Below are 24,904 nucleotides of genomic sequence, written 5' to 3' on the forward strand. Positions count from 1 at the left end.
TCACACATTATGACATTGTTAGGGAACATCTCTCACGCATTATGACATTGTTAGGGAACATAATGAAGGAATAGAAAAAGAGAAAACATGTAGGCTACTCACCAACTGAAGAGGTCAACTTGATAAACAGCAGCATTTTTATGGGTTGCCCAACCTTTCAGTTCCACAGAACGGAAGCACAACCTTACCGCCTACATAATACTCCAATGTCAGGTCGAAATACCATCTCTGAAGTGCAGCACTGGCAAGAAATCCTGTGTGTATTTTAACCCCAAATGCAAAACATGAACATCCACCCTGTTTCAGCACTAGTTCTCTCTCTCTGCCAACAAATACTTTCACCATGAGGTAATTAGTTTCAACCAACTCAGCAAGATTTCCCTCTGACAATCCTTGTAATGTATATAAATAAAGCAAAGACTAAGATGGAAGTTGAATGTATTGGTTTTGAGGATTTTCTCTCACCGGTTATTGTGTGAAATTTAATCTGACACTTGATTCCCTAGGCTCGTGATTGATTGACAGCTTTGGACAGCTTTGGACAAACTCTGAGGATTACCAGATGTGTCCAGACACAAGAACCAGAGAAAACCCATCAAATTCTCCCCAATGGAAGAAGAGGGTGAAGCACTGTGTTGGCAATGTTTCACAGAATAAAACCACAATGTCAACTAAAACACATGATAAAATTGTGATTAAGCCCTCAAACTAATTGGCATGCAAAGAAACAGCTAATGTATAACTATTCCAGAGATGGGGACCATTGAACAATGACATTTGTGGTTTCTGAATCAGAAGATCGAAGATGATGCACGTAGAGGTGTCTCTCCCCCTGTCCTGTTGTCTCTCCCCCTGTCCTGTTGTCTCTCCCCCACGTCCTGTTTCAGGTTCCACTGATGAGACAAGCACAAACCCATACCAGACATGGGCCAAGTGAAGTATTTTTGCAGCAACTATGTCTGCAGTGCTTGGCATTCTTAGGTACTAAAAGTGTTAGCCAATTTATTTTGTTTACACAGCACTTACATCACCTATACTTTCAGTGATATATGACATTTTCAGTGCGTACTTAGATAAAATAATTCACAAACAGAATGGGAATATATAAAATTATTTATTCCACCAATTGTCACTAACGGTGAATGTACACTAGATAGCAGTAAATTGCCACGTGCGGCTTAGGCCGCCCATTGTGACTCGCTTGTGGGCGTGCTGGCAGCATGTTCGATTGTGTCAAGAATTCAGCATAGCAGGTTTGTATGAAGGTTTGGTTATTACATTTATTTATTTATTTATTTAACCTTTATTTAACCAGGTAGGCAAATTGAGAACACGTTGTCATTTACAATTGCGACCTGGCCAAGATAAAGCAAAGGAGTTCGACACATACAACAACACATAGTTACACATGGAGTAAAACAAACATACAGTCAATAATACAGTGAAAAATAAGTCTATATACAATGTGAGCAAGTGAGGTGAGATAAGGGAGGTGAAGGCAAATAAAAAATATATATAAATAAAAATATAAAAAAGGCCATGGTGGCGAAGTAAATACAATATAGCAAGTTAAAAAAAACACTGGAATGGTTGGTTTGCAGTGGAAGAAGGTGCAAAGTAGAGATAGAAATAATGGGGTGCAAAGGAGCAAAATAAATAAATACAGTAGGTAAAGAGGTAGTTGTTTGGGCTAAATTATAGATGGGCTATGTACAGGTGCAGTAATCTATGAGCTGCTCTGACAGCTGGTGCTTAAAGCTAGTGAGGGAGATAAGTGTTTCCAGTTTCAGAGATTTTTGTAGTTCGTTCCAGTCATTGGCAGCAGAGAACTGGAAGGAGAGGCGGCCAAAGGAAGAATTGGTTTTGGGGGTGACCAGAGAGATATACCTGCTGGAGCGCGTGCTACAGGTAGGTGCTGCTATGTTGACCAGCGAGCTGATATAAGGGGGGACTTTACCTAGCAGGGTTTTGTAGATGACCTGGAGCCAGTGGGTTTGGCGACGAGTATGAAGCGAGGGCCAGCCAACGTGAGTGTACAGGTCGCAGTGGTGGGTAGTATATGGGGCTTTGGTGACAAAACGGATGGCACTGTGATAGACTACATCCAATTTATTGAGTAGGGTTTTGGAGGCTATTTTGTAAATGACATCACCGAAGTCGAGGATTGGTAGGATGGTCAGTTTTACAAGGGTATGTTTGGCAGCATGAGTGAAGGATGCTTTGTTGCGGAATAGGAAGCCAATTCTAGATTTAACTTTGGATTGGAGATGTTTGATGTGAGTCTGGAAGGAGAGTTTACAGTCTAACCAGACACCTAGGTATTTGTAGTTGTCCACATATTCTAAGTCAGAGCCGTCCAGAGTAGTGATGTTGGACAGGCGGGCAGGTGCAGGCAGCGATCGGTTGAAGAGCATGCATTTAGTTTTACTTGTATTTAAGAGCAATTGGAGGCCACGGAAGGAGAGTTGTATGGCATTGAAGCTCGCCTGGAGGGTTGTTAACACAGTGTCAAAAGAAGGGCCAGAAGTATACAGAATAGTGTCGTCTGCGTAGAGGTGGATCAGAGACTCACCAGCAGCAAGAGCGACATCATTGATGTATACAGAGAAGAGAGTCGGTCCAAGAATTGAACCCTGTGGCACCCCCATAGAGACTGCCAGAGGTCCGGACAACAGACCCTCCGATTTGACACACTGAACTCGATCAAAGAAGTAGTTGGTGAACCAGGCGAGGCAATCATTAGAGAAACCAAGGCTGTCGAGTCTGCCGATGAGGATGTGGTGATTGACAGACTCAAAAGCCTTGGCCAGGTCAATGAATATGGCTGCACAGTACTGTTTCTTATCGATGGCGGTTAAGATATCGTTTATGACCTTGAGCGTGGCTGAGGTGCACCCATGACCAGCTCTGAAACCAGATTGCATAGCGGAGAAGGTATGGTGGGATTCGAAATGGTCGATAATCTGATTGTTGACTTGGCTTTCGAAGACCTTAGAAAGGCAGGGTAGGATAGATATAGGTCTGTAGCTGTTTGGGTCAAGAGTGTCCCCCCCTTTGAAGAGGGGGATAACCGCAGCTGCTTTCCAATCTTTGGGAATCTCAGACGACACGAAAGAGAGGTTGAAAAGGCTGGTAATAGGGGTGGCAACAATTTCAGCAGATAGTTTTAGAAAGAAAGGGTCCAGATTATCTAGCCCGGCTGATTTGTAAGGGTCCAGATTTTGCAGCTCTTTCAGAACATCAGCTGATTGTATTTGGGAGAAAGAGAAATGGGGAAGGCGTGGGCGAGTAGCAGAGGGGAGGGCAGTGCTGTTGACCGGGGTAGGGGTAGCCAGGTGGAAAGCATGGCTAGCCGTAGAAAAATGCTTATTGAAATTCTCAATTATAGGGGGATTTGTCGGTGGTGACAGTGTTTCCTATCTTCAGTGCAGTTGGAATCTGGGTGGAGGTGTTCTTATTCTCCATGGACTTTTCAGTGTCCCAGAACTTTTTTGAGTTTGTGTTGCAGGAAGCAAATTTCTGCTTGAAAAAGCCAGCCTTGGCTTTTCTAACTGCCTGTGTATATTGGTTTCTAGCTTCCCTGAAAAGTTGCATATCACGGGGGCTGTTCGATGCTAATGCAGAACGCCATAGGATGTTTTTCTGTTGGTTAAGGGCAGTCAGGTCAGGAGAGAACCAAGGGCTATGTCTGTTCCTGGTTCTAAATTTCTTGAATGGGGCATGCTTATTCAAGATGGTGAGGAAGGCATTTTTTAAAAATATCCAGGCATCCTCTACTGACGGGATGAGATCAATATCCTTCCAGGATACCTCGGCCAGGTCGATTAGAAAGGCAGTGATGACAGTGATGAGTGGAGGTCGTTTGACCGCTGACCCATTACGGATGCAGGCAATGAGGCAGTGATCGCTGAGATCTTGGTTGAAAACAGCAGAGGTGTATTTGGAGGGCAAGTTGGTTAGGATGATGTCTATGAGGGTGCCCGTGTTTACGGAATTGGGGTGGTACCTGGTAGGTTCATTGATAATTTGTGTGAGATTGAGGGCATCAAGCTTAGATTGTAGGATGGCTGGGGTGTTAAGCATGTTCCAATTTAGGTCGCCTAGCAGCACGAGCTCTGAAGATAGATGGGGGGCAATCAGTTCACATATGGTGTCCAGAGCACAGCTGAGGGCAGAGGGTGGTCTATAGCAGGCGGCAACGGTGAGAGACTTGTTTTTAGAGAGTTGGATTTTTAAAAGTAGAAGTTCAAATTGTTTTGGAACAGACCTGGATGGTAAAACAGAACTCTGCAGGCAATCTTTGCAGTAGATTGCAACACCGCCCCCTTTGGCCGTTCTATCTTGTCTGAAAATCTTGTAGTTTGGGATGAAAATGTCAGAATTTTTGGTGGTCTTCCTAAGCCAGGATTCAGACACGGCTAAAACATCTGGGTTGGCAGAGTGTGCTAAAGCAGTGAACAAAACAAACTTAGGGAGGAGGCTTCTAATGTTAACATGCATGAAACCAAGGCTATTACGGTTACAGAAGTCATCAAAAGAGAGCGCCTGGCGAATAGGAGTGGAGCTAGGTACTGCAGGGCCTGGATTCACCTCTACATCACCAGAGGAACAGAGGAGGAGTAGGATAAGGGTACGGCTAAAAGCTATGAGAATTGGTCGTCTAGAACGTCTAGAACAGAGAGTAAAAGGACGTTTCTGGGGGCGATAAAATAGCTTCAAGGAATAATGTACAGACAAAGGTATGGTAGGATGTGAATACAGTGGAGGTAAACCTAGGTATTGAGTGATGATGAGAGAGATATTGTCTCTAGAAACATAATTGAAACCAGGTGATGTCATCGCATATGTGGGTGGTGGAACTGAAAGGTTGGATATGGTATAGTGAGCAGGGCTAGAGGCTCTACAGTGAAATAAGCCAATAAACACTAACCAGAACAGCAATGGACAAGGCATATTTACATTAAGGAGAGGCATGCTTAGCCGAGTGATCATAAGGGTCCAGTGAGTAGAGGTTGGTTGGGGTCACGGCGATCCAGACAGCTGGCCGGGTAGCTGGCTATCGGTAGCAAGATAACATAGGATGGAGGTCTATTTTTAGTCACCTCGTGCGTTTCCGTCTGTAGACTAGTGGGGTTCCGTGTGGTAGAGGGGATCGATCCAATTGGCAAAATAGATATAATGACCCAAGAAAAAAAAAAAAAAAAAATGTCCGATATACTTATTCAGATAGCAGCCGATAAGACAGCTAATGATTAGCAGATGGGTCTTCGGGAACATTGCAACGGAAAAGCCTGTTGAAACCACCTCGGACAATTACGTCGGCAGACCAGTCGTGATGGATCGGCGGGGCTCCGTGTCGGCAATAAAGGGTCCAGTCCAATTGGCAAAAGAGGTATTGTAGCCCAAGAATTCGCTGGTAGACCTCCTCGGCTAGCCGGCAGATGGGCCTATAGTTGGGTACATCGTTCAATAGTAATATCCTCTAAAACGCTCTGCTGACAAACAAACTTTGCTGCCCTGTTTCCAGTTGTCCACATGCCTAGGAGAACCTATTCAAGTAAGTCAATCCATTTCGAAAATGTAAAACAATGATGTATTATTATCTAACTACCTACAGTGCAGGCTAACTCAAATGAGCTGCTCAATGTGATAGCTAGTTGGCTAGCTAGCTATCTAGCAAACTTCACATACTGTATAGATAGCTAACTAAGTGAATGAAATATCAGTCTGCTGCTCTGCAGGATGTTTCAAGGATGGGGTCCAACAACGCAGCAAGAGGCAATCCGTGTGCGGGAGATCTTCACCTCCTACTTCTTCAAAGAGGGTGCTGTTCCCTGGCAACACCATAGACTACACTATGCACAACCAAAGGCTCTTTTTAAGAGCCATTCACATTGCAATAAGTGTATTCCAAATCAAAGTTTATTTGTCACGTGCGCCGAATACAACAGGTGTAGGTAGACCTTGTCGAACTGCTTTGCTTTATTCTTGTCCAGGTCGCAGTTGTAAATGAGAACTTGTTCTCAACTAGCCTACCTGGTTAAATAAAGGTGAAATAAAAATAAAACACTTTTTTTTTTATTGTGCAGCTGAGTAAATTAGCCATACACTGTCTCGTAAATATTTGTGAATCTCTGTTTTGGTCAGCGAACCTCTGGCTGATGACAGCAGTGTAATGCATCGGTGCTGATGATCTCTACAACCACAGCTTTCCAACTGATAATTTCTAAATGCCTCCCTTATCTTTTCAGCTACCATCATGCTCCAACTGTCTCTCATGGTGTGCTTGCTATCCACCACCATCACTACCTCCCAGTCCCAGATCGAGACTACACACCCCTTGTACAAGAAGGGCCACAACATCACCATCCATTCCTCCCAGCTGGTGTGTAGTCTACCCGGACATCAGGCCCGGTGGAACCCAGGGGCCCCTGGATCTCAAGGGACTATGGGTCCCATGGTTACCCCAGGGAAGGATGGCCTGGATGGGGGAATGGAGAGAAGGGAGAGAAGGGTGGCAGATGTAGGCAGAGAGGGGGAGAGGGGTGACTGAGGAAAGCAGATATGGAGAGAAGGGTGACAGATAGGTAAGGAGAGAAGGGGGAGGGGTGACAGAGGTAAGAAGCCTAATGCATGCATCCAGGTATTAGCCTGGACTGGGTCTGAAACCGAGTACTGTAGTACAACTCAAGGCTGAGTTAGTTAGCCCACTGAGCTGAAGCCTACAGTATAGGTATTACCTGTTAGTCCACTACCACTCTTGTAGTCCTTGATATTAATTCCTGTGTTAGCTTTAATTTTGTGTTCCTATGCAGTACACTGTATTGTGAGCTGTCTGGTGTGACTATATGAATGTGAATTAGCCAGTCCCTGTCTCTGTCTGATCTTCAGGTGAACAGGGCAGGCCTGGGAAACAATGTAAACTCCAGTTAAAGGGCGTGGTAGGCAAGCATGGACCTCGAGGGCTGAAGGGCCCGCGTGGGGCCCCAAGTTTGGCCGGACTGGGGGGCATCAAGGGGGAGACGGGTGAGACAGGCTCCTGGGGGGATGTAACTGCGGCACCAACTCAGCCCGCTCTGCCTTCTCCTATAAAGCGTCTCCCGATCCAGTTCAAACGGATTCTACTGAACGAGGGGGAACAATTACAACGCCACAACTGGGAAGTTTGTCTGCTCTGTCCCGGGAGTCTACTACGTCACTTATGACCTCACACTGGGAAGTTTGTCTGCTCTGTTCCGGGAGTCTACTACTTCACTTATGACCTCACACTGGGAAGTTTGTCTGCTCTGTCCCGGGAGTCTACTACGTCACTTATGATGTCACACTGGGAAGTTTGTCTGCTCTGTCCCGGGAGTCTACTACGTCACTTATGATGTCACACTGGGAAGTTTGTCTGCTCTGTCCCGGGAGTCTACTACTTCACACTGGGAAGCTTGTCTGCTCTGTCCCGGGAGTCTACTACTTCACACTGGGAAGTTTGTCTGCTCTGTCCCAGGAGTCTACTACTTCACACTGGGAAGTTTGTCTGCTCTGTCCCGGGAGTCTACTACGTCACTTATGATGTCACACTGGGAAGTTTGTCTGCTCTGTCCCGGGAGTCTACTACGTCACTTATGACCTCACACTGGGAAGTTTGTCTGCTCTGTCCCGGGAGTCTACTACGTCACTTATGATGTCACACTGGGAAGTTTGTCTGCTCTGTCCCAGGAGTCTACTACGTCACTTATGATGTCACACTGGGAAGTTTGTCTGCTCGGTCCCGGGAGTCTACTACTTCACACTGGGAAGTTTGTCTGCTCTGTCCCGGGAGTCTACTACTTCACACTGGGAAGTTTGCCTGCTCTGTCCCGGGAGTCTACTACTTCACTTATGATGTCACACTGGGAGTTTGTCTGCTCTGTCCCGGGAGTCTACTACTTCACTTATAACCTCACACTGGGAAGTTTGTCTGCTCTGTCCCGGGAGTCTACTACTTCACTTATAACCTCACACTGGGAAGTTTGTCTGCTCTGTCCCGGGAGTCTACTACTTCACTTATAACCTCACACTGGGAAGTTTGTCTGCTCTGTCCCGGGAGTCTACTACGTCACTTATGATGTCACACTGGGAGTTTGTCTGCTCTGTCCCGGGAGTCTACTACTTCACTTATGACCTCACACTGGGAAGTTTGTCTGCTCTGTCCCGGGAGTCTACTACGTCACTTATGATGTCACACTGGAAGTTTGTCTGCTCTGTCCCGGGAGTCTACTACTTCACTTATAACCTCACACTGGGAAGTTTGTCTGCTCTGTCCCGGGAGTCTACTACGTCACTTATGATGTCACACTGGGAGTTTGTCTGCTCTGTCCCGGGAGTCTACTACTTCACTTATGACCTCACACTGGGAAGTTTGCTCTGTTCCGGGAGTCTACTACGTCACTTATGATGTCACACTGGGAGTTTGTCTGCTCTGTCCCGGGAGTCTACTACTTCACTTATGACCTCACACTGGGAAGTTTGCTCTGTTCCGGGAGTCTACTACGTCACTTATGATGTCACACTGGGAGTTTGTCTGCTCTGTCCCGGGAGTCTACTACTTCACTTATGATGTCACACTGGGAAGTTTGTCTGCTCTGTCCCGGGAGTCTACTACTTCACTTATGACGTCACACTGGCCAACAAGCACTTGGCGATCGGGCTGGTGCACAACGGGCAGTACAAGATCGAGACGTTTGATGCCAAAACTGGGATCCAGCGTCCGGCTCCACGGTTCTCTGGTTAGAGCGTCAGGACCAGGTTTGGCTGCAGATCTTCTACTCTGAACAGAATGGGCTATTCTATGACCCGTTCTGGACAGATAGTCTGTTTAGATAGTCCTGCTTTTGCTTCCTTGTCCATTTGGGAAGAAAATTCTGCCTGTTATCATTGCAATTATAGTTCAGCCTATTTATACTCAGTTTTGGTCAATAATAAAAATGTTCTCTAAAAAATGTAATTGTAATAGGCCAACTGTATTATCGTTCCACATTATTGAAAAAGCTATGCCCTATATTGACACCAGGTAACACTGAGTTGTCTGTTGCCCAGCTAGTACTCATTGCTTAGTATTTATACTGAACAAAAATATAAACGCAACTTGTAAAGTGTTGGTCCCATATTTCATGAGCTGAAATAAAAGATCCCAGAAATTTTCCATACACACAAAAAAGCTTTTTTCTCTCAAATCTTGTGCACAAATTTGTTTACATCCTTGTTAGTGAGCATTTATACTTTGCCAAGATAATCCATCCACCTGACAGGTGTGGCATATCAAGAAGCTGATTAAACAGTATGATGGTTTCACAGGTGCACCTTGTGCTGGGGACAATAAAAAAGGCCACTTTAAAATGTGCTGTTTTGTCACACAACACAAGGCCACAGATGTCTTATGTTTTGATTGAGCGTGTAATTGGCATGCTGACTGCAGGAATGTCCACCAGAGCTGTTGCCAGAGAATTGTATGTTCATTTCCCTACCATCAGCCTCCTCCAATGTCATTCATAGAATTTGGCAGTACGTCCAACCAGCTTCACTACCGCACACCACCTGTAACCACGCCAGCCCAGGACCTCCACATATAGCTTCTTCACCTGCGGGATCATCTGAGACCAGCCACCCGGACAACTGATGAAAGTGTGGGTTTGCACAACCAAAGAATTTCTGCACAAACTGTCAGAAACTGTCTCAGGGAAGCTCATCTACGTGCTCGTCACCTTCACCAGGGTCTTGACCTGACAGCAGTTTGGCGTCTTAACCGACTTCAGTGGCCAGATGCTCACCTTCAATGACCACTGGCACACTGGAGAAGTGTACTCTTCACGGATAAATCCTGGTTTCAACTGTACCGGGCAGATGGCAGACAACGTGTATGGTGTCGTGTGGGCGAGCGGTTTGATGATGTCAACATTGTGAGCAGAGTGCCCCATGGCGGAGGTAGGGTTATGGAATAGGCATGCTTAAGCTACGTACAACGAACACAGTTGCATTTTATCGATGGCGATTTGAATGCACAGAGATACCATGATGAGATCCTGAGGCCCATTGTCGTACCATTCATCCTCTGCCATCACCTCATGTTTTAGCATGATAATGCATGGCCCCATGTCGCAAGGATCTGTACATAAATCCTGGAAGCTGAAAATGGCCCAGTTCTTCTATGGCCTGCATACTCACCAGACATGTCACCCATTGAGCATGTTTGGGATGCTCTGGAGCGACGTGTACATCAACGTGTTCCAGTTCCCGCCAATATCCAGCAACTTCGCACAGGAATTGACGAGGAGTCAGACAACATTCCACAGGCCACAATCAACAGCCTGATATACTCGAAAGGAGAATGTGCATGAGGCAAATGGTGGTCACACCAGATACTGACTGGTTTCTTGATCTACGTCCCTACCTTTTTTTTAAGGTATCTGTGACCAACTGATGCATATCTGTATTTCCAGTCATATGTAATCCATAGATAAGGGCCTAATGAATTGATTTCAATTGACTGATTTCCTTATATAAAGTGTAACTCAGTAAAGTCTTTGAAATTGTTTCATGTTGCGTTTATTTTTGTTCAGTGTATAAAAATAATTGCATTGCGTTCTATTTTTTCTTAAAACTGCGTTGACGGTTCAGGGCTTGTAAGTAAGCCTTTCACTGTAAGGTCTACCTACACCTGTTGTATTCGGTGCATGTGACAAATAAAATTAGATTTGATTTTGTTATGGCTGATTGGAGGGAAAATGAGTGAAAGAATTTTATTTTCACATTATTCACATTATTTTTTGGGGTTTATATTCAGCAATAAGATGTTCCTACATGCAACTTTTCTTCTTATTTTTCCTATTTGCAACTATCCCTCTCTGTCTAAATTAAACGAGAATGCACTAACCGTGTTAGATGTCATTAAAAAAATATATTTTGTGTTATAAATCTTATTATAGTACATTTGTGCTAAAGGACAACGTTTTTTACACACATGCCACTTGAGAAAGTTAATAAAGGGATTTGCAATAAAAACTTGATTTATAATCATCTCTACAGCGCTATCCGTTTCCAGAATGCCAGTGTTTGAGAGACAAGTTTAGTTTAATTGAAATCAATTAGAGAATGAGTTACTGCCGTAATTAGCCCATTTCGGTCACGTGTTTTTGGACTACATTTCCCATCTCACACTCGGTCTTTCGCGTACGCAAATTCACTAGCTCCTCACCGACCGCAACAGCAGCTGGGGAAGCTAACCACTTCGTTGAACGAGTATCCGTGGAAAAATCTTTGTGAAAGTGTAAACAGACGAGATAACAGCTGAGTTAAACTGTTTTGAAGCGTTGTTACTTTGTCAACTGAATAACTGAAACAGTCGTCGCTTTCGAGGATAATACAAAACTTCCCAAAGAGGAATTCTTCATTCAGGATGTCGGAGTGAAACAAAGAGGTCTGGGGGCATTCCTGTCAGATAGGGTGAGCGGCACATGCGATCTTGGACATTTAGCGAATCTAAAAGTTTACTAAATGTGTGTATCAATGATTTAATGCTGTCAATAGTCAGGTGTGATCTTTGTTTAAGTTTAAGGTATAGGACTATAAATAATAGTATTTGAACCGCAAGAGTGGTCTACTTTTCTGTTAAAAAACACTCGTGGTGTTGACACCGCTAAATGAGCGAGAGAGAAAGTCCTGACAAATGTTCACATTATCAACGTATTGTTTTTCTCATACCAGATGTGTGACATTGTAGCACTTTTATTGTTAGGCCTACAAAAAAGTTATTTTATTACCCCAGCGCTACAATTGCCATTTAGTTTTTTTCTTCTCCATTTTAAGGCATTTACATCACACCCACTTGCATGGGGAATGTATTGCAGTTCAGTACCATAGCCCAATATTGGACCAAAGGAGCCCAACGTTACTCCTTAGTTCAAGGAACTTACATATTCTGTTTAAAGGGCGAATTGGCGCTGAAAGACACAACTGGCAAATACTCCCATCTAAACGAGAAGCGATTTTCAATTGATGTATGGTTCTAGAAAAACATCAAAATAATTTAACATGCAAAATGCACTGTTTTAAACCGGTTTTAACACAGTTGTTACAGCCAACAGTATTTTTCAGTGACAGGTTTGTGACGTCTGTCTTCCAGTTACGCACAGATTCGGATACTCGGAAAGTTATTTTATTTTATCACCGTCTGTTTTCCGTAAACAAGCGCTGTAACATGGACATATTGCTGTGTGGGAATCCTAACCCTATAAAAGTGTATCAATTTAACTATTTTTTTTTTTTTTTTTGTAATTATTTCTCGCAAATATGAAAGATTTTTAAAGTCCTTATGCTTCCAAAACGTGTTAATGTTCAGACCGAGCGTCACGGCTCTTAACATACAACCTGTGATAAATGGCTCTTAGATGGAATGGAACTGAGTCATGAATGATCAAGGGCGATGCAGTTCCAGTGACCAATGTTTACTGTACACATGGTCATGGAGGAAATGAACTCACATTTTTAAGCTTACAAGAGAGCAGCTCACAAATTTGAATAGTTTCCCAGAATTTTGCATTTGAAATATTTCGAAAGGCTATTGGATGTGTGTTTTTTTATTTATTTTAAAACTCAAAGGCTGATCTTTAACTGCAATTGATTTAAACGGATTGCTTAATTAATATCAAAGACATGTTTCACTTTGCTCCCATAACCCATTAATCTCTACAATGCGATTTAAAAAAAAATATATATATTATAAAAATAAATCGTAGTGCAAATTAATAGAAAGGATACAATGTTTTTTTCCCCTTGAAATAAACACTTATTTTATTTGCTGGGACTTCATCTCTCTTATAAAATAGATTTTTATTCACCAGTATGATATAGGATATTGCCACTTATTCTAGAAGTCCTTGTCCTTTTGATATCAAATACCTAAAGTTGTGATAAGACACCATAACGTGCGGCGTACAGCCAGGATGTCTCTTGACTTAGCCCACATTGCTGTGTGTCTGCAGGGTTGAACTTCATCCTTGTGGCCTTCTCTGAATGGGAAAGATGGAAAGGGAATTACAATGGTGGAAAGGACAGCTAGCAGAGGATATCCATCAGTCCCTTCGCATCAAGGTAAGACCAGCCAGTCATAGAATCAGAATGAATAGAATTCTGAATTTAATTCTATGAATCCAGGTCTCTGGGTCTCCTTGGTTCATTCCCGGAGTTCCACTTTCCTCATCACCACGTGATCAGAATCTCAACTGCATGGTGAAATGTGTATTATGGGGTTGTTCTCAATGCCAGGGAGAAAGCTTTGAGTCTGGTGGCATGCAGTTCACCTGTGCTTAAATGCATCTTAACCTGAAAAAGACAACTAATCTAGGTAGCCTAGCGGTTAAGAGCATTGGGCCAGGAACCAAAAGCTCGCTGGTTGAAATTCCCAAGCTGACGAGGTGAAAAATCTGATGATCCCTTGAGAAAGGCAGTTAACTCTAATTGCTCCTGTATGTCACTCTGGATAAGAGCGTCTGCTCAATGGCTTAAATGTAAAATGTATGGATTCTTGTTGACATACTGTAGTCCATTGGTGAAAATCCAAGCCAGTAGAGTGACATGATAGCAACTCCTCAACTTCTATTTATAGCTTCTATATTCTATATAGTGTAGTTAATGTTGGCAGATGGATATAATTACATGACTGTCATCTATGTGAGCGTGGTCTAATTTAGATTACACAGAGGGGTTGAGGCTCATTAATTGGCTGATGCAGTAATTAGACTAACCTCCGGCTTGATGATATTTTACTGTTTGGCCATTTAATGGCAGCATCTGTCACTGGACTGCCATCCACATAAAGGGAGCAAGAATATCATAGCTAATTTGATTCTACTTAGAAAGAACAATATGAAGTAGGGGTTTGTGTGTGTCTACGCACACGTCACATGTAGGGGGAGTATTTGGATAGTAGATGGAACTGTTGCAGGCAGCTGCCCCGACTCGGTTACAATCGGGCAGTCTCCTTACAAGTCATTCACTTAGCCTAACAGTCATTTGATTTACTCGTGTCTAAATCACTGAGTTGGATGTCTGTAACCAGGGGAAGTGTAGATCAGGGAAACCTTCTGATTTTATTCTGACCCCCCCCCCCCCCCCCCCAACCCTTTAACCAATCTGCAGACCAAAGACAAAAAATCCCTTTAAAACAACATGGATGCTGATGTAAGGTCTTAGAAAGCCAAACGACACCCCCGACATCTCTAAATAATTGTAGCCCATCAGCAGGCTAGTCTGCCCCCCCACCTCTGCATCGAGCCCCCTGCCTTCCACTGCATCAGTTATGCTGTGGTTCCCCACAATGCCCTGCACCATTGAATCCTCAGACAGATGGACCAGAGGCAAGGCATGCAGGGAGGGGGCGGGGGGAGGCGGAGAAGAGAGGACAACTCAAGTCGGGGGTTGTGTTTATGGGGGTGTCTGTATGCACGTTTTAGCACTGTTTATATTGTCCTTCAGCTGCCGATCACCTTAGTGATCACCGCTGTTTAGGTATTGCCTATATACAAACAAACTCAACAGACAATTGATGTAACTCGCAGATTAAATATGTGAGGCACACGTGTGCCATAGATTGTGATCCTCGGTACGTTGGTCATGCTGACAGGCACTACAGGGTGACTCTTCATCAATCTACAGCAAGTCAGTATCCAGTGAAGATTAGCTTTACACGTGGGCAGTGTTTTGTTATTTGGACAATCCTTAGGGAAGGGAAGTAGGCCCGCTGTCTCTGACAAACAATAGTAACCTGTATTTTTAGTATGGGTGGATGTTTTTGGTGTGCCTCTAGCAGCAAACCACAAACTGGTACAGCACTACTTAAAGAGATTAATCCACCCCTACTCAGTCTGATAATAAATAAATCCACATTTATAAAGCCCTTGTTTTTTTTAAATCAAATATTCGTCTATGTGGGGTATGAAGAAACAAAGCATTTATTGAAAAACCAAAACAACTCCTTGTTTTTCTAAGCCTGTATTAGGATAGAGACAGACTCATGAAGCATTAAAGGCTATACATCTGTGAGAAAGTGTCTTTATCTCTCCCCTTGTCAAATGCGTCTTTAAGCTGAAGGCTCACGTGACGCTCCTATATTCTCCTGTTCTGTGTGGTTGACTAGGAGACTGGGTGCGTCCTATGGGGCGTGTCAAATGGCACCAGTGCACTACCACATCCCGCCCCAAACGGACACCAAAAATGCTCTCAAAGATCTTCATTGTGACCCTGAACGAACTGGAGACCGTGTACCCGGAGGCAGCGTCCATTGTCACTGGGGACTTTAACAAAAGTACATTTGAGAACCGTGCTCCCGAGTTACTATCAACACATTGACTGTCCAACTCGCAGAGATTCTCAATGGACCAACGCTACATGCTTTTCAGACACGGGTATAAGGCAATCTCCCGTCCTCCTTTCGGCAAATCGGACCAGGACTCCATTTTGTTCCTCCCCGCCTACAAACAAAGACTCAAGGGAAGTTCCGGTGTTCACATCTGTACAACACTTGTCTGACTAATCAGAATCCATGCTCCAAGACTGTTTTGATCACGTGGACTGGAATATGTTACAGGTTGTCTCTGGGGATAAGATCAATTAATACACCGACTCAGTCACCGGATTCATAAAAAAATACATAGATGTTGTGATACCGATTTGTGTCTTTCGAAAACCATGGATTGATGGCAGCCTTGTCGGGGAAACTGAAGGAGACAGATGCTGCTTATAAACAGGGCAAGGTGACCAGGGACAATTGTATGGTTAAACAAAATCGACCTATGCAGATCGCTCAAGATGGCGAGACACAAGTATAAGGACAAAGTGGAAGAGTAATTCAGTGGTTCAGATTCGAGGCGTATGTGGCAGGGACTTCTAACGATCACGGATTACAAAAAGAGAGCCAGTCACGTCGCGACACCAACATACCGGACAAGCTAAACACCTTTTTTCTCACGGTTCGAGCATAACGACTATTAGCTACCGAGGAGAGCCCCTGAAGACAACGAGGGCTACGTGTTTACTGTCTCCACAGAGGATGTATGTAAGTCATTCAAACGTGTTAACCTTCGCAAGGATGCCGGCCCAGGGAGCATCCCTAGCAGTGCTCTCAGAGCTTGTGCAGACCCGCTAGCTGTTGTGTTTTTGGACATTTTAAGTTTCGCTCTAGTACAGGCCTTTTATTCGCACTTTCTTCAAGATGTCAGCTATCATCTCTGTACCCGGGAAAGGAACTGAATGACTACCGACCAGTAGCACTCACTTCTGTCATCATGAAGTGCTTTGAGAGGCTTGTCAAAGACCACATCACGACCTCCCTCCCCGTCACTCAACCCTCTCAAATTTGCCTACCGCCTAATCGATCCATTGATGACGCAATTGCCATGGCACTGCACACTGCGCTCACCCAGCTGGACAAGAGGAATACAAATCTGAGGATGCTGTTTATCCACTACAGCTTGGCTCTACGTTCACCGCAAAGAGCATGGCCCTGGGACTGAACTCCTCTCTATGTAACTGGGCCCTAGACTTTTTGACGGGCTGCCCCCCAGGTGGTGAATGTAGGAAACATTACCTCTTCCACACTGCTCCTCAACACGGGCCCCCCCCCCCAAGGATACGTCCTCAGTCCCCTCCTGAACTCTCTGTATATCCACGACTGCCTCAGTTTCAACTCCAAGTTCGCTGTCGACATGACAACAGCAGTAGGCCTAATTACCAACAGCGAAGAGACTGCCTACAGGGAGGAGCTAGGCACTCGGACGGTGTGGTGCCAGGTAAACAACCTCTTCCTCAACGTCAGCAAAACAAAGGAGCTGATTGTGGACTTTAGGAGTGGCTGCTGTGGAGACGGTCAAAAAACGTCAAGTTCCTCGGCTTACACATCTCCGAGGAGCTGAAATGGTCAAAACACACGGATACCGTGGTGAAGGCACGACAGCGACTCTTTAACCTCATGAGGTTGTCCTGAGAGGCAGTGGTTGAATTGGCCTGTCCCCGAAGGCCCTCACTGTTCTACAGCAGCACCATCGAGAGCATACTGTTGGGCTGCATCACAGCCTGGTATGGCACCGCCACTGACCAAGGTACTACAGAGGGAGGTGCTCTCAGACGAATGCACCATTGGGTGCTCACTGCCTGCCTTTCAGGACACCTGCAACACCAGGTGTTGCAGGAAGGCCAAGAAGATCACCAGGGACCTGAGCCACCGCCTGTTCTTCCCGCTTCCATCACTCAGACACGTGCAGTACAGGAACATCATGGCTAAAACTGACTGGCCAATAGAGCACTTGGCTCCAGAGTGGTGCAGCGGTCTAAGGCACTGCATCTCAGTGCTTGAAGCGTCACTACAGACACCCTGGTTTGAATCATGCTGTATCACAACCGGCCGTGATTGGGAGTCCAATAGTGTGGCGCACAATTGGCTCAGCGTTGTCCAGGCTTGGCCGGTGCAGGCCATCATTGTAAATAAGTATTTGTCCTTAAATGACTTGCCTAGTTAAAGGTAATAATTAAAACCAGTTTCTACCAGACGGTCAGGCTGCTGAATAGCCACCAATGGTCAGCTACCAGCCCCATTTGGACCCCCCCCTTTCCCAAACAGACTTCAACCCTGCCCCCACCCTAATGGATATTTATCATGCTGAATAGCCACCACTACTTCCTGTCCCCCTCCCCTTACCCACCATGGGGAACCCTGTACCCCTCACTCCCCTTCCTGACCTAAATTGAAATGTAGAATTGGGTTCTACATGGAAATGTACTGTGTAGGCATAGATGGTAGCCATGTCTGACAACTATCTACAGTGCCTTTGGAAAATTTGCTATGAGACTCGAAATTGACATCAGGTGCATCCTGCTTTCATTGGTCATCCTTGATATGTTTCTACAACTTGATTGGAGTCCACCTGTGGTAAATTCAATTGATTGTACATGATTTGGAAAGGCACACACCTGTCTATATAAAGCCCCACAGTTGACAGTGCATGTCGGAGCAAAAACCAAGCCCTGAGGTCGAAGGAAATGTCTGTAGAGTTCTGAGACAGGATTATGTCGAGGCACAGATCTGGGGAAGGGTACCAAAACATTTCTGCAGCATGAAGTTCCCCAAGAACACAATGGCCTCCATCATTCTTAAATGGAGCATGTTTGGAACAACCAAGACTCTTCCTAGAGAGCTGGCCTCCCAGCCAAACTGAGCAATCTGGGTAGAAGGGCCTTGGTCATAGAGCTGACCAAGAAACCAATGGTCACTCTGACAGAGCTCCAGAGTTCCTCTGTGGAGATGGGAGAACCTTCCAGAAGGACAACCATCTCTGCATCACTCCACCAATCTGGCTATTATGGTAGTGGCCAGACGAGAGCCACTTCTCAGTAAAAGGCACATGACAGCCCGCTTGGCGTTTTTCCAAAAGGCACCTAAACCATTCTCAGATCCATGAAAAACAAGATTCTCTGGTCTGATGAAACCAAGATTTGAAGTCTTTGGTCTGAATGCCAAGTGTCACATCTGGAGGAAACCTGGCACCATCCCTACAGTGGTGCATGGTGGTGGCAGCATCATGCCGTTGGGATGTTTTTCAGCGGCAGGGACTGGGAGACTAGTCAGGATCGAGGGAAAGATTAACTGAGTGAGATCCTTGATGAATACCTGCTCCAGAGCGCTCAGGACCTCAGACTGGGGCGAAGGTTCACCCTCCAACATGACAATGACCCTAAGCATATAGCCAAGACAATGCAGCAGTTGCTTCCGGACAAGTCTCTGAATGTCCTAGAGTGGCCCAGACAGAGCCCGGATTTGAACCTGATCGAACATCTCTGGAGAGACCTGAAAATATCTTTGCAGCGACACTCCCCATCTAACCTGACAGAGCTTGAGAGGATCTGCAGAGAAGAATGGAAGAAACTCCCCAAATGCAGGTGTGCCAAGCTTGTAGCGTCACACCCAAGAAGACTCGAGGCTGTAATCACTGCTAATGGTGCTTCAGCAAAGTACTGAGTAAAGAGTCTGAATACTTATGTGATTTTTGTTTTTGGTATTGTGTGTGTAGATTGAGTGGGGGATGATTGAATACATTTTAGAGCAAGGTTGTAACGTAACAATGTGGAACAAGTCAAAGGGTCTGAAATACCTTTCGAATGCACTGTATGTTTGTGCGTTAACCTATTTATATTTATTCTTACACTCCACATTGTTTCTCTTCCCTCTACCTTCTCTCCATCTTCCGTCTCCTTTCATTCCCTCCATCTTTCTCATCCTCTCCCTCTAGGAGTTGAAGCTGCCTGTGTACAGGGCCCACTCCCCTCAGATAGGGATGCGTCGGTACTTTGCGGACCTGCTGGCCATACTGTCGAACCGCTACCAGCTGTGTCCTACAGCCAGACACCTGTCTGTCTACCTACTGGACCTGTTCATGGACCACTACGATGTAGCCGTCAAACAGCTCTACGTCATCGCTCTGTCCTGCCTGCTCCTCGCCAGTAAGTACCATGTGTGTTTACAGAATAAAGGCTCTGCCAGTTTCCTGCAGCTGACAGTGGAATTACACAGCATGTTAATGATGTTCCAAAAACTGTCATGAATGGTTATAAGATATGTTATAACTGTTATTACACACAGCCTAACCCTCTCAGTTCCCATCCATTACCTTTTGTAATGATAATTTACTCCAGTGTCCAGATGATGGCTGGCTGGAAAGCCCTATATCATTTGTGGTGCTGTGGCTTTTCACATTGTTTAGGTAGAAACCCACTCTCTGTGACTTTGTGAAGATTAGCCTGTGTCTGTACGTCTTCACGCGCACAGCTTTGATAACGCGTCTGGGGGGGGTTTTGCCTCTGGGTCTTTTATTAGTTCCCGGTGGCATCTGTCAAGATCTAAATGAATGTCCTACACAGCGTATGAAAGCCATTAGAACAGGAATAAAGACACAAAGGAACCTTGGACCTGGGTTTTGTCAGATGACTGATTGTGATCTTGGAGTTGTGCTACTGTTACTACATGTAGCCTAGTTTGTGTAGGAGTAGTTGCTATAAGTGAGTCTGTGTGGTGATTTTAACGGCTTGTCTGAACATCAACACAGCATCATGGGTAATTACACTAATGATGCTGTCAAACTGTGAGTCTGGGATGGGGCCCGCTCACTGGGGAGACGTGTGTGAGGCTTTTTTTTTAAGGGGGGGAGCTCGTACAGTTCAATGGAACACTAAATGAAAAGATGACAACGTATCGGCCAAAAACCCTGTTATTCGTATTCTCTGACTTGACTAATTAAGGAGGCTTTTGATTGTGTCTTTCAGTGAGAGAACAGTCAGACCCTTCTCTTAGCTGCCTCCCTCCCACCCGCTAGGTTCCTCTAGCGATCAGCTCTGTGATTTGATGAAGGCTTTGAAAGGGCTGTTTGATTCAAGGTTGTCCTGGTTGGGTTTGCTGTTTAATCTCCTGAGATGCTGGAATCTGGCCTAGTTCTTGAACTGGACTTCTCTGTCTGGTTTGTTGTTCACTACTCAGGTTCCCCTGAGTTTCAGGTCTGATGCCCACTCTGATCTGTGCTTGTTCTGTGTACCACAAATGGCACCCTATTCACTATATAGTGCACTACTGGCTAAAAGTAGTGGACTAACTAGGGAATAGGGTTGCCGTTTGGTACTCAGACTTTGACAGGCACACATTGTCTTTGTTAAAATTCTACGGGCTTCCGCGCTGGGTTAATCAATCACTGCCTCCATTGTGCCTCAACAGTCAGAACTTAATCCTGTTAGCCTATTGGTAATATCTCTGCTCTCTCTGGGGGGCTCTCTCTGCTCTCTGGGGGGGGGGGGGGCTCTCTCTGCTCTCTGGGGGGGGGGGGGCTCTCTCTGCTCTCTGGGGGGGGGGGCTCTCTCTGCTCTCTGGGGGGGGGGCTCTCTGCTCTCTGGGGGGGGGGGGCTCTCTCTGCTCTCTGGGGGGGGGGGCTCTCTCTGCTCTCTGGGGGGGGGGCTCTCTCTGCTCTCTGGGGGGGGGGGGCTCTCTCTGCTCTCTGGGGGGGGGGGCTCTCTCTGCTCTCTGGGGGCTCTTTTCAAACTCTCCCTGTGTTTGAACTATGTGTGTTTTCATAGACATTCACAGCAAGGTCAATTGTGGTTCTGTGGTGTTCGTTTTCGTCCATAGTCGATTTGTGAGAAGAAGGAAATGGAGTGTCAGAACTTCTTCTTCCCAAGCAGTCACAGGGACATGAGACCTATTGTTCAAAGTCTGTCTACACATTTAGCATCCTTTCATCAAAGCCTTTTTCCTAAAGGAATACCCTTCCTAGTGTCCCATTTCAATGGTGCTCGTAGATGCCAAGACTCCAGACACCCCTTGAGCTCTGGTCAAAAGTAGTGCACTGTATTCGGGACTAGGGTTCAAAAGTAGTGCACTATATTCGGGACTAGGATTCAAAAGTAGTGCACTGTATTCGGGACTAGGGTTCAAAAGTAGTGCACTGTATAAGGTCCAATTTTAGGATGTACACACATGGAACTATGGTCCCATACCCAGTGACTTCAACATGACTCTTCCTGGCATCCCTCTCTGTAGTCAGGACACTCTGCTCTTCATAGCAGGTATTTCGCATCACTATTGACAGACTCATTGTGTATCTCCCTCTCAATTCAATTTAATGGCTTTATTGGCATGGGAAACATATGTTAACATTGCCTAAGCAAGTGTAGTAGATAATAAACAAATGTGGGATAAAAATGAACAGTGAACATTACTCACAAGTTCCAAAATAATAGAAATTGCAAATGTCATGTCTATATATTGTGTTGTAAAGATGTGCAAATGGTTAAAGTACGACAGGTAAAATAAATAAACATAAATATGGGTTATATTTACAGTGGGGTTTGTTCTTCACTGGTTGCCCTTTTCTTGCAGCAGCAGATCACAATCTTGCTGTGATGGCACACTGGTATTTCACCCAATAGACATTGGAGTTTATCAAAATCGGTATGTTTTCAAATTCTTTGTGGATCTGTGTAATCTGAGGGAAATATGTGTCTCTAATATGGTCATACATTTGCCAGGAGGTTAGGAAGTGCAGCTCAGTTTCCACCTCATTTTGTGGGCAGTGTGCACATAGGCAGACCTGGCTCTTAAGAGAAGACAGGCTATGGTGGCTTTTCTCAATAGCAAGGCTATGCTCACTGAGTCTGTACATAGTCAAAGATTTCCTTAATTTTGGGTCAGTCACAGTGGTCAGGTATTCTGCCACTGTGTACTCTCTGTTTAGGGCCAAATAGCATTCTAGTTTGCTCAGTTTTTTTGTAAATTCTTTCCAAAATTTCTTGACAATCTTTTTGTTTCCTCATGATTTGCTTGGGTCTAATTGTGTTGCTGTCCTGGGGCTCTGTGGGGTGTGTTTGTGAACAGAGCCCCAGGACCAGCTTGCTTAGGGGACTCTTTCCCCAGGTAGTTTTCTCTGTAGGTGATGGCTTTGTTATGGAAGGTTTGGGAAACGCTTCCTTTTAGGTGGTTGTAGAATTTAACGTCTCTTTTCTGGATTTTGATAATTAGTGGGGATCGGCCTAATTCTGCATGCATTATTTGGTGTTTTACGTTGTACATGGAGGATATTTATGTGGAATTCTGCCTGCAGAGTCTCAATTTGGTGCTTTTACCATTTTGTGAGTTTTTGGTTGGTGAGCAGACCCCAGGCCTCACAATCATAAAGGGCAATGGGTTCTATAACTGATTTAAAGTATTTCTAGACAGATCCTAATTGGTATGTTGAATTTGATGTTCCGTTTGATGGCATAGAAGGCACTTGCCTTGTCTCTCAGCTCATTCACAGCTTTGTGGAAGTTAACTGTGGCGCTGATGTTTAGGCCAAGGTATGTATCATTTTTTTGTCTGCTCTAGGGCAACGGTGTCTAGATGGAATTTGTATTTGTCGTCCTGGCAACTAGACCTTTTTTTTTTTTTTTTTTTTTGGAACACAATTTGTTTGTATTAATATCAGGGCCCAGGTCTGACAAAATCTGTGCAGAAGATCTAGGTGCTGCTGTAGGCCCTCCTTGGTTGGGGACAGACTCATCAAACCATCAGCAAACAGACATTTTGACTTCAGATTCTAGTCGGTTGAGGCCGGGTGCTGTAGACTGTTCTAGTGCCCTCGCCAAATTGTTGATATACATTGTATGTTGAAGAGGGTGGGGCTTAAGCTGCATCCCAGTCTCACCTCACAGCCCTGTGGAAAGAAATGTGTGTTTTGCCAATTTTAACTGCAGACTTGTTTGTTTACATGGATTTTATGTTGTACGTTTGTTCCTCTAACACCACTTTCCATCAATTTGTATGTCAGACCCTCATGATAAATCAACAAAGCATGAGAAGACTTTGCCTTTTGTTTTGGTTTGTTTGTCAATTATGGTGTGCAGGGTGAATATGTGGTCTGTCGTATGGTACTTTGGTTAAAAAGGCCCATTTTGACTTTTGCTCAGTACAATTGAGGAATTGAACTAATATGCTGTTAATGATAGTGCAGAGGATTTTCCCACGGTTGCTGTTGACGCATATCCCACGGTAGTTATTGGGGTCAAATTAGGCTCCACTTTTGTGGATTGGGTTGATTTACATTTTTACATTTACATTTTTAGTCATTTAGCAGACGCTCTTATCCAGAGCGACTTACAGTAGAGTGCATACATTTTATTACATTTTACATACTGAGACAAGGATATCCCTACCGGCCAAACCCTCCCTAACCCGGACGACGCTATGCCAATTGTGTGTCGCCCCACGGACCTCCCGGTTGCGGCCGGCTGCGACAGAGCCTTGGCGCGAACCCAGCCCAGCCTGGGCGCGAACCCAGAGACTCTGGTGGCGCAGCTAGCACTGCAATGCAGTGCCCTAGACCACTGCGCCACCCGGGAGGCCAGTCAGTCCTTGGTTCCAAATATTGGGGTAGATGCCAGAGCTAAGGATGATGTTAAGGAGTTATAGTATAGCCAATTGGAAGTTTGTGGTCTGTATATTTTATCATTTCATTGAGGATGCCTTTAACACCACAGGCCTTTTTTGGGTTGGAGGGTTTGTATTTTGTCCTGTAGTTCATTCAATGTAATTGGAGAATCCAGTGTGTTCTGGTTTTTAATAGTTGATTCTAAGATTTGTATTTGATCATGTATATATTTTGCTGTTTGTTATTGAGCCAAAAAGATTGGAGAAGTGTTTTACCCATACATCTGTTTTTGGAAAGAACTCTTTGGTGTTTTTTAGTGGTTTCCAATTTCATTGAGCTGATTTCTGACGTGCTGTTCTTTTTCTGTATTGTTTTAGTGATTCACCCTCGGCTCAGGGTTTCTGGGTCTGTTTTTTTGGTTGGATAGTTTTCTCAATTTCTTTATTAGGTTTTTGCTTTCTTCATCGAACCATTTTGTCATTGTTAATTTCCTTCAGTGTTCTGTTTGAAATGTTTAGATTTGATAGGGAAGCTGAGAGGTCAAACATACTGTTTAGGTTTTCTGCTGCCAAGTTGACACCTTGACTATTAGTGGAAATTATGTCCAGGAAGTTGTCTAAAGGATTGAATTAGTTGCCTAATTGTTTTTTTTGGTAGGTTTCAACACTACTTTCCTTCCATCTATAGAATTTCTTAATATTACTCAGTTCCTTTGGCTTTGATGCCTCATGATTTGAGCATAGCTCTGTTCAAGTAGTGTGATTTTGCTGTGATCTGATAGGGGTGTCAGTGGGCTGACTGAATGCTCTGCGATACTTTGGATTGAGGTCAGTGATAAAGTAGTCTACTGTACTACTGCCAAGTGATGAGCTATTGGTGTACCTAACATAGGAGTCCCCTCGACGCCTACCATTGACTATGTACATAGCCAGCATGTGACAGAG

General features: G+C 44.7%; 1 protein-coding gene and 1 pseudogene across 1 annotated transcript in view; both read left to right on the plus strand.

Annotated features, from left to right (window-relative positions):
* Positions 1–6,259: 6,259 nt before the first annotated feature.
* LOC129858671 (complement C1q tumor necrosis factor-related protein 2-like) lies at positions 6,260–11,746 on the plus strand (annotated as a pseudogene).
* LOC129858471 (cyclin-J-like) overlaps positions 11,206–24,904 on the plus strand; it is a 37,040-nt gene continuing 23,341 nt past the window's right edge. The window contains exons 1-3 of the mRNA XM_055927729.1: positions 11,206–11,469; positions 13,008–13,116; positions 19,305–19,515. Of these exons, the coding sequence (XP_055783704.1) occupies positions 13,039–13,116; positions 19,305–19,515 (289 nt within the window). The 5' untranslated portion in view covers positions 11,206–11,469; positions 13,008–13,038. The remainder of the gene's footprint in view (positions 11,470–13,007; positions 13,117–19,304; positions 19,516–24,904) is intronic.

Source organism: Salvelinus fontinalis, chromosome 6 (genome assembly GCF_029448725.1).
Source record: "Salvelinus fontinalis isolate EN_2023a chromosome 6, ASM2944872v1, whole genome shotgun sequence".
Lineage (NCBI taxonomy): Eukaryota > Metazoa > Chordata > Actinopteri > Salmoniformes > Salmonidae > Salvelinus > Salvelinus fontinalis.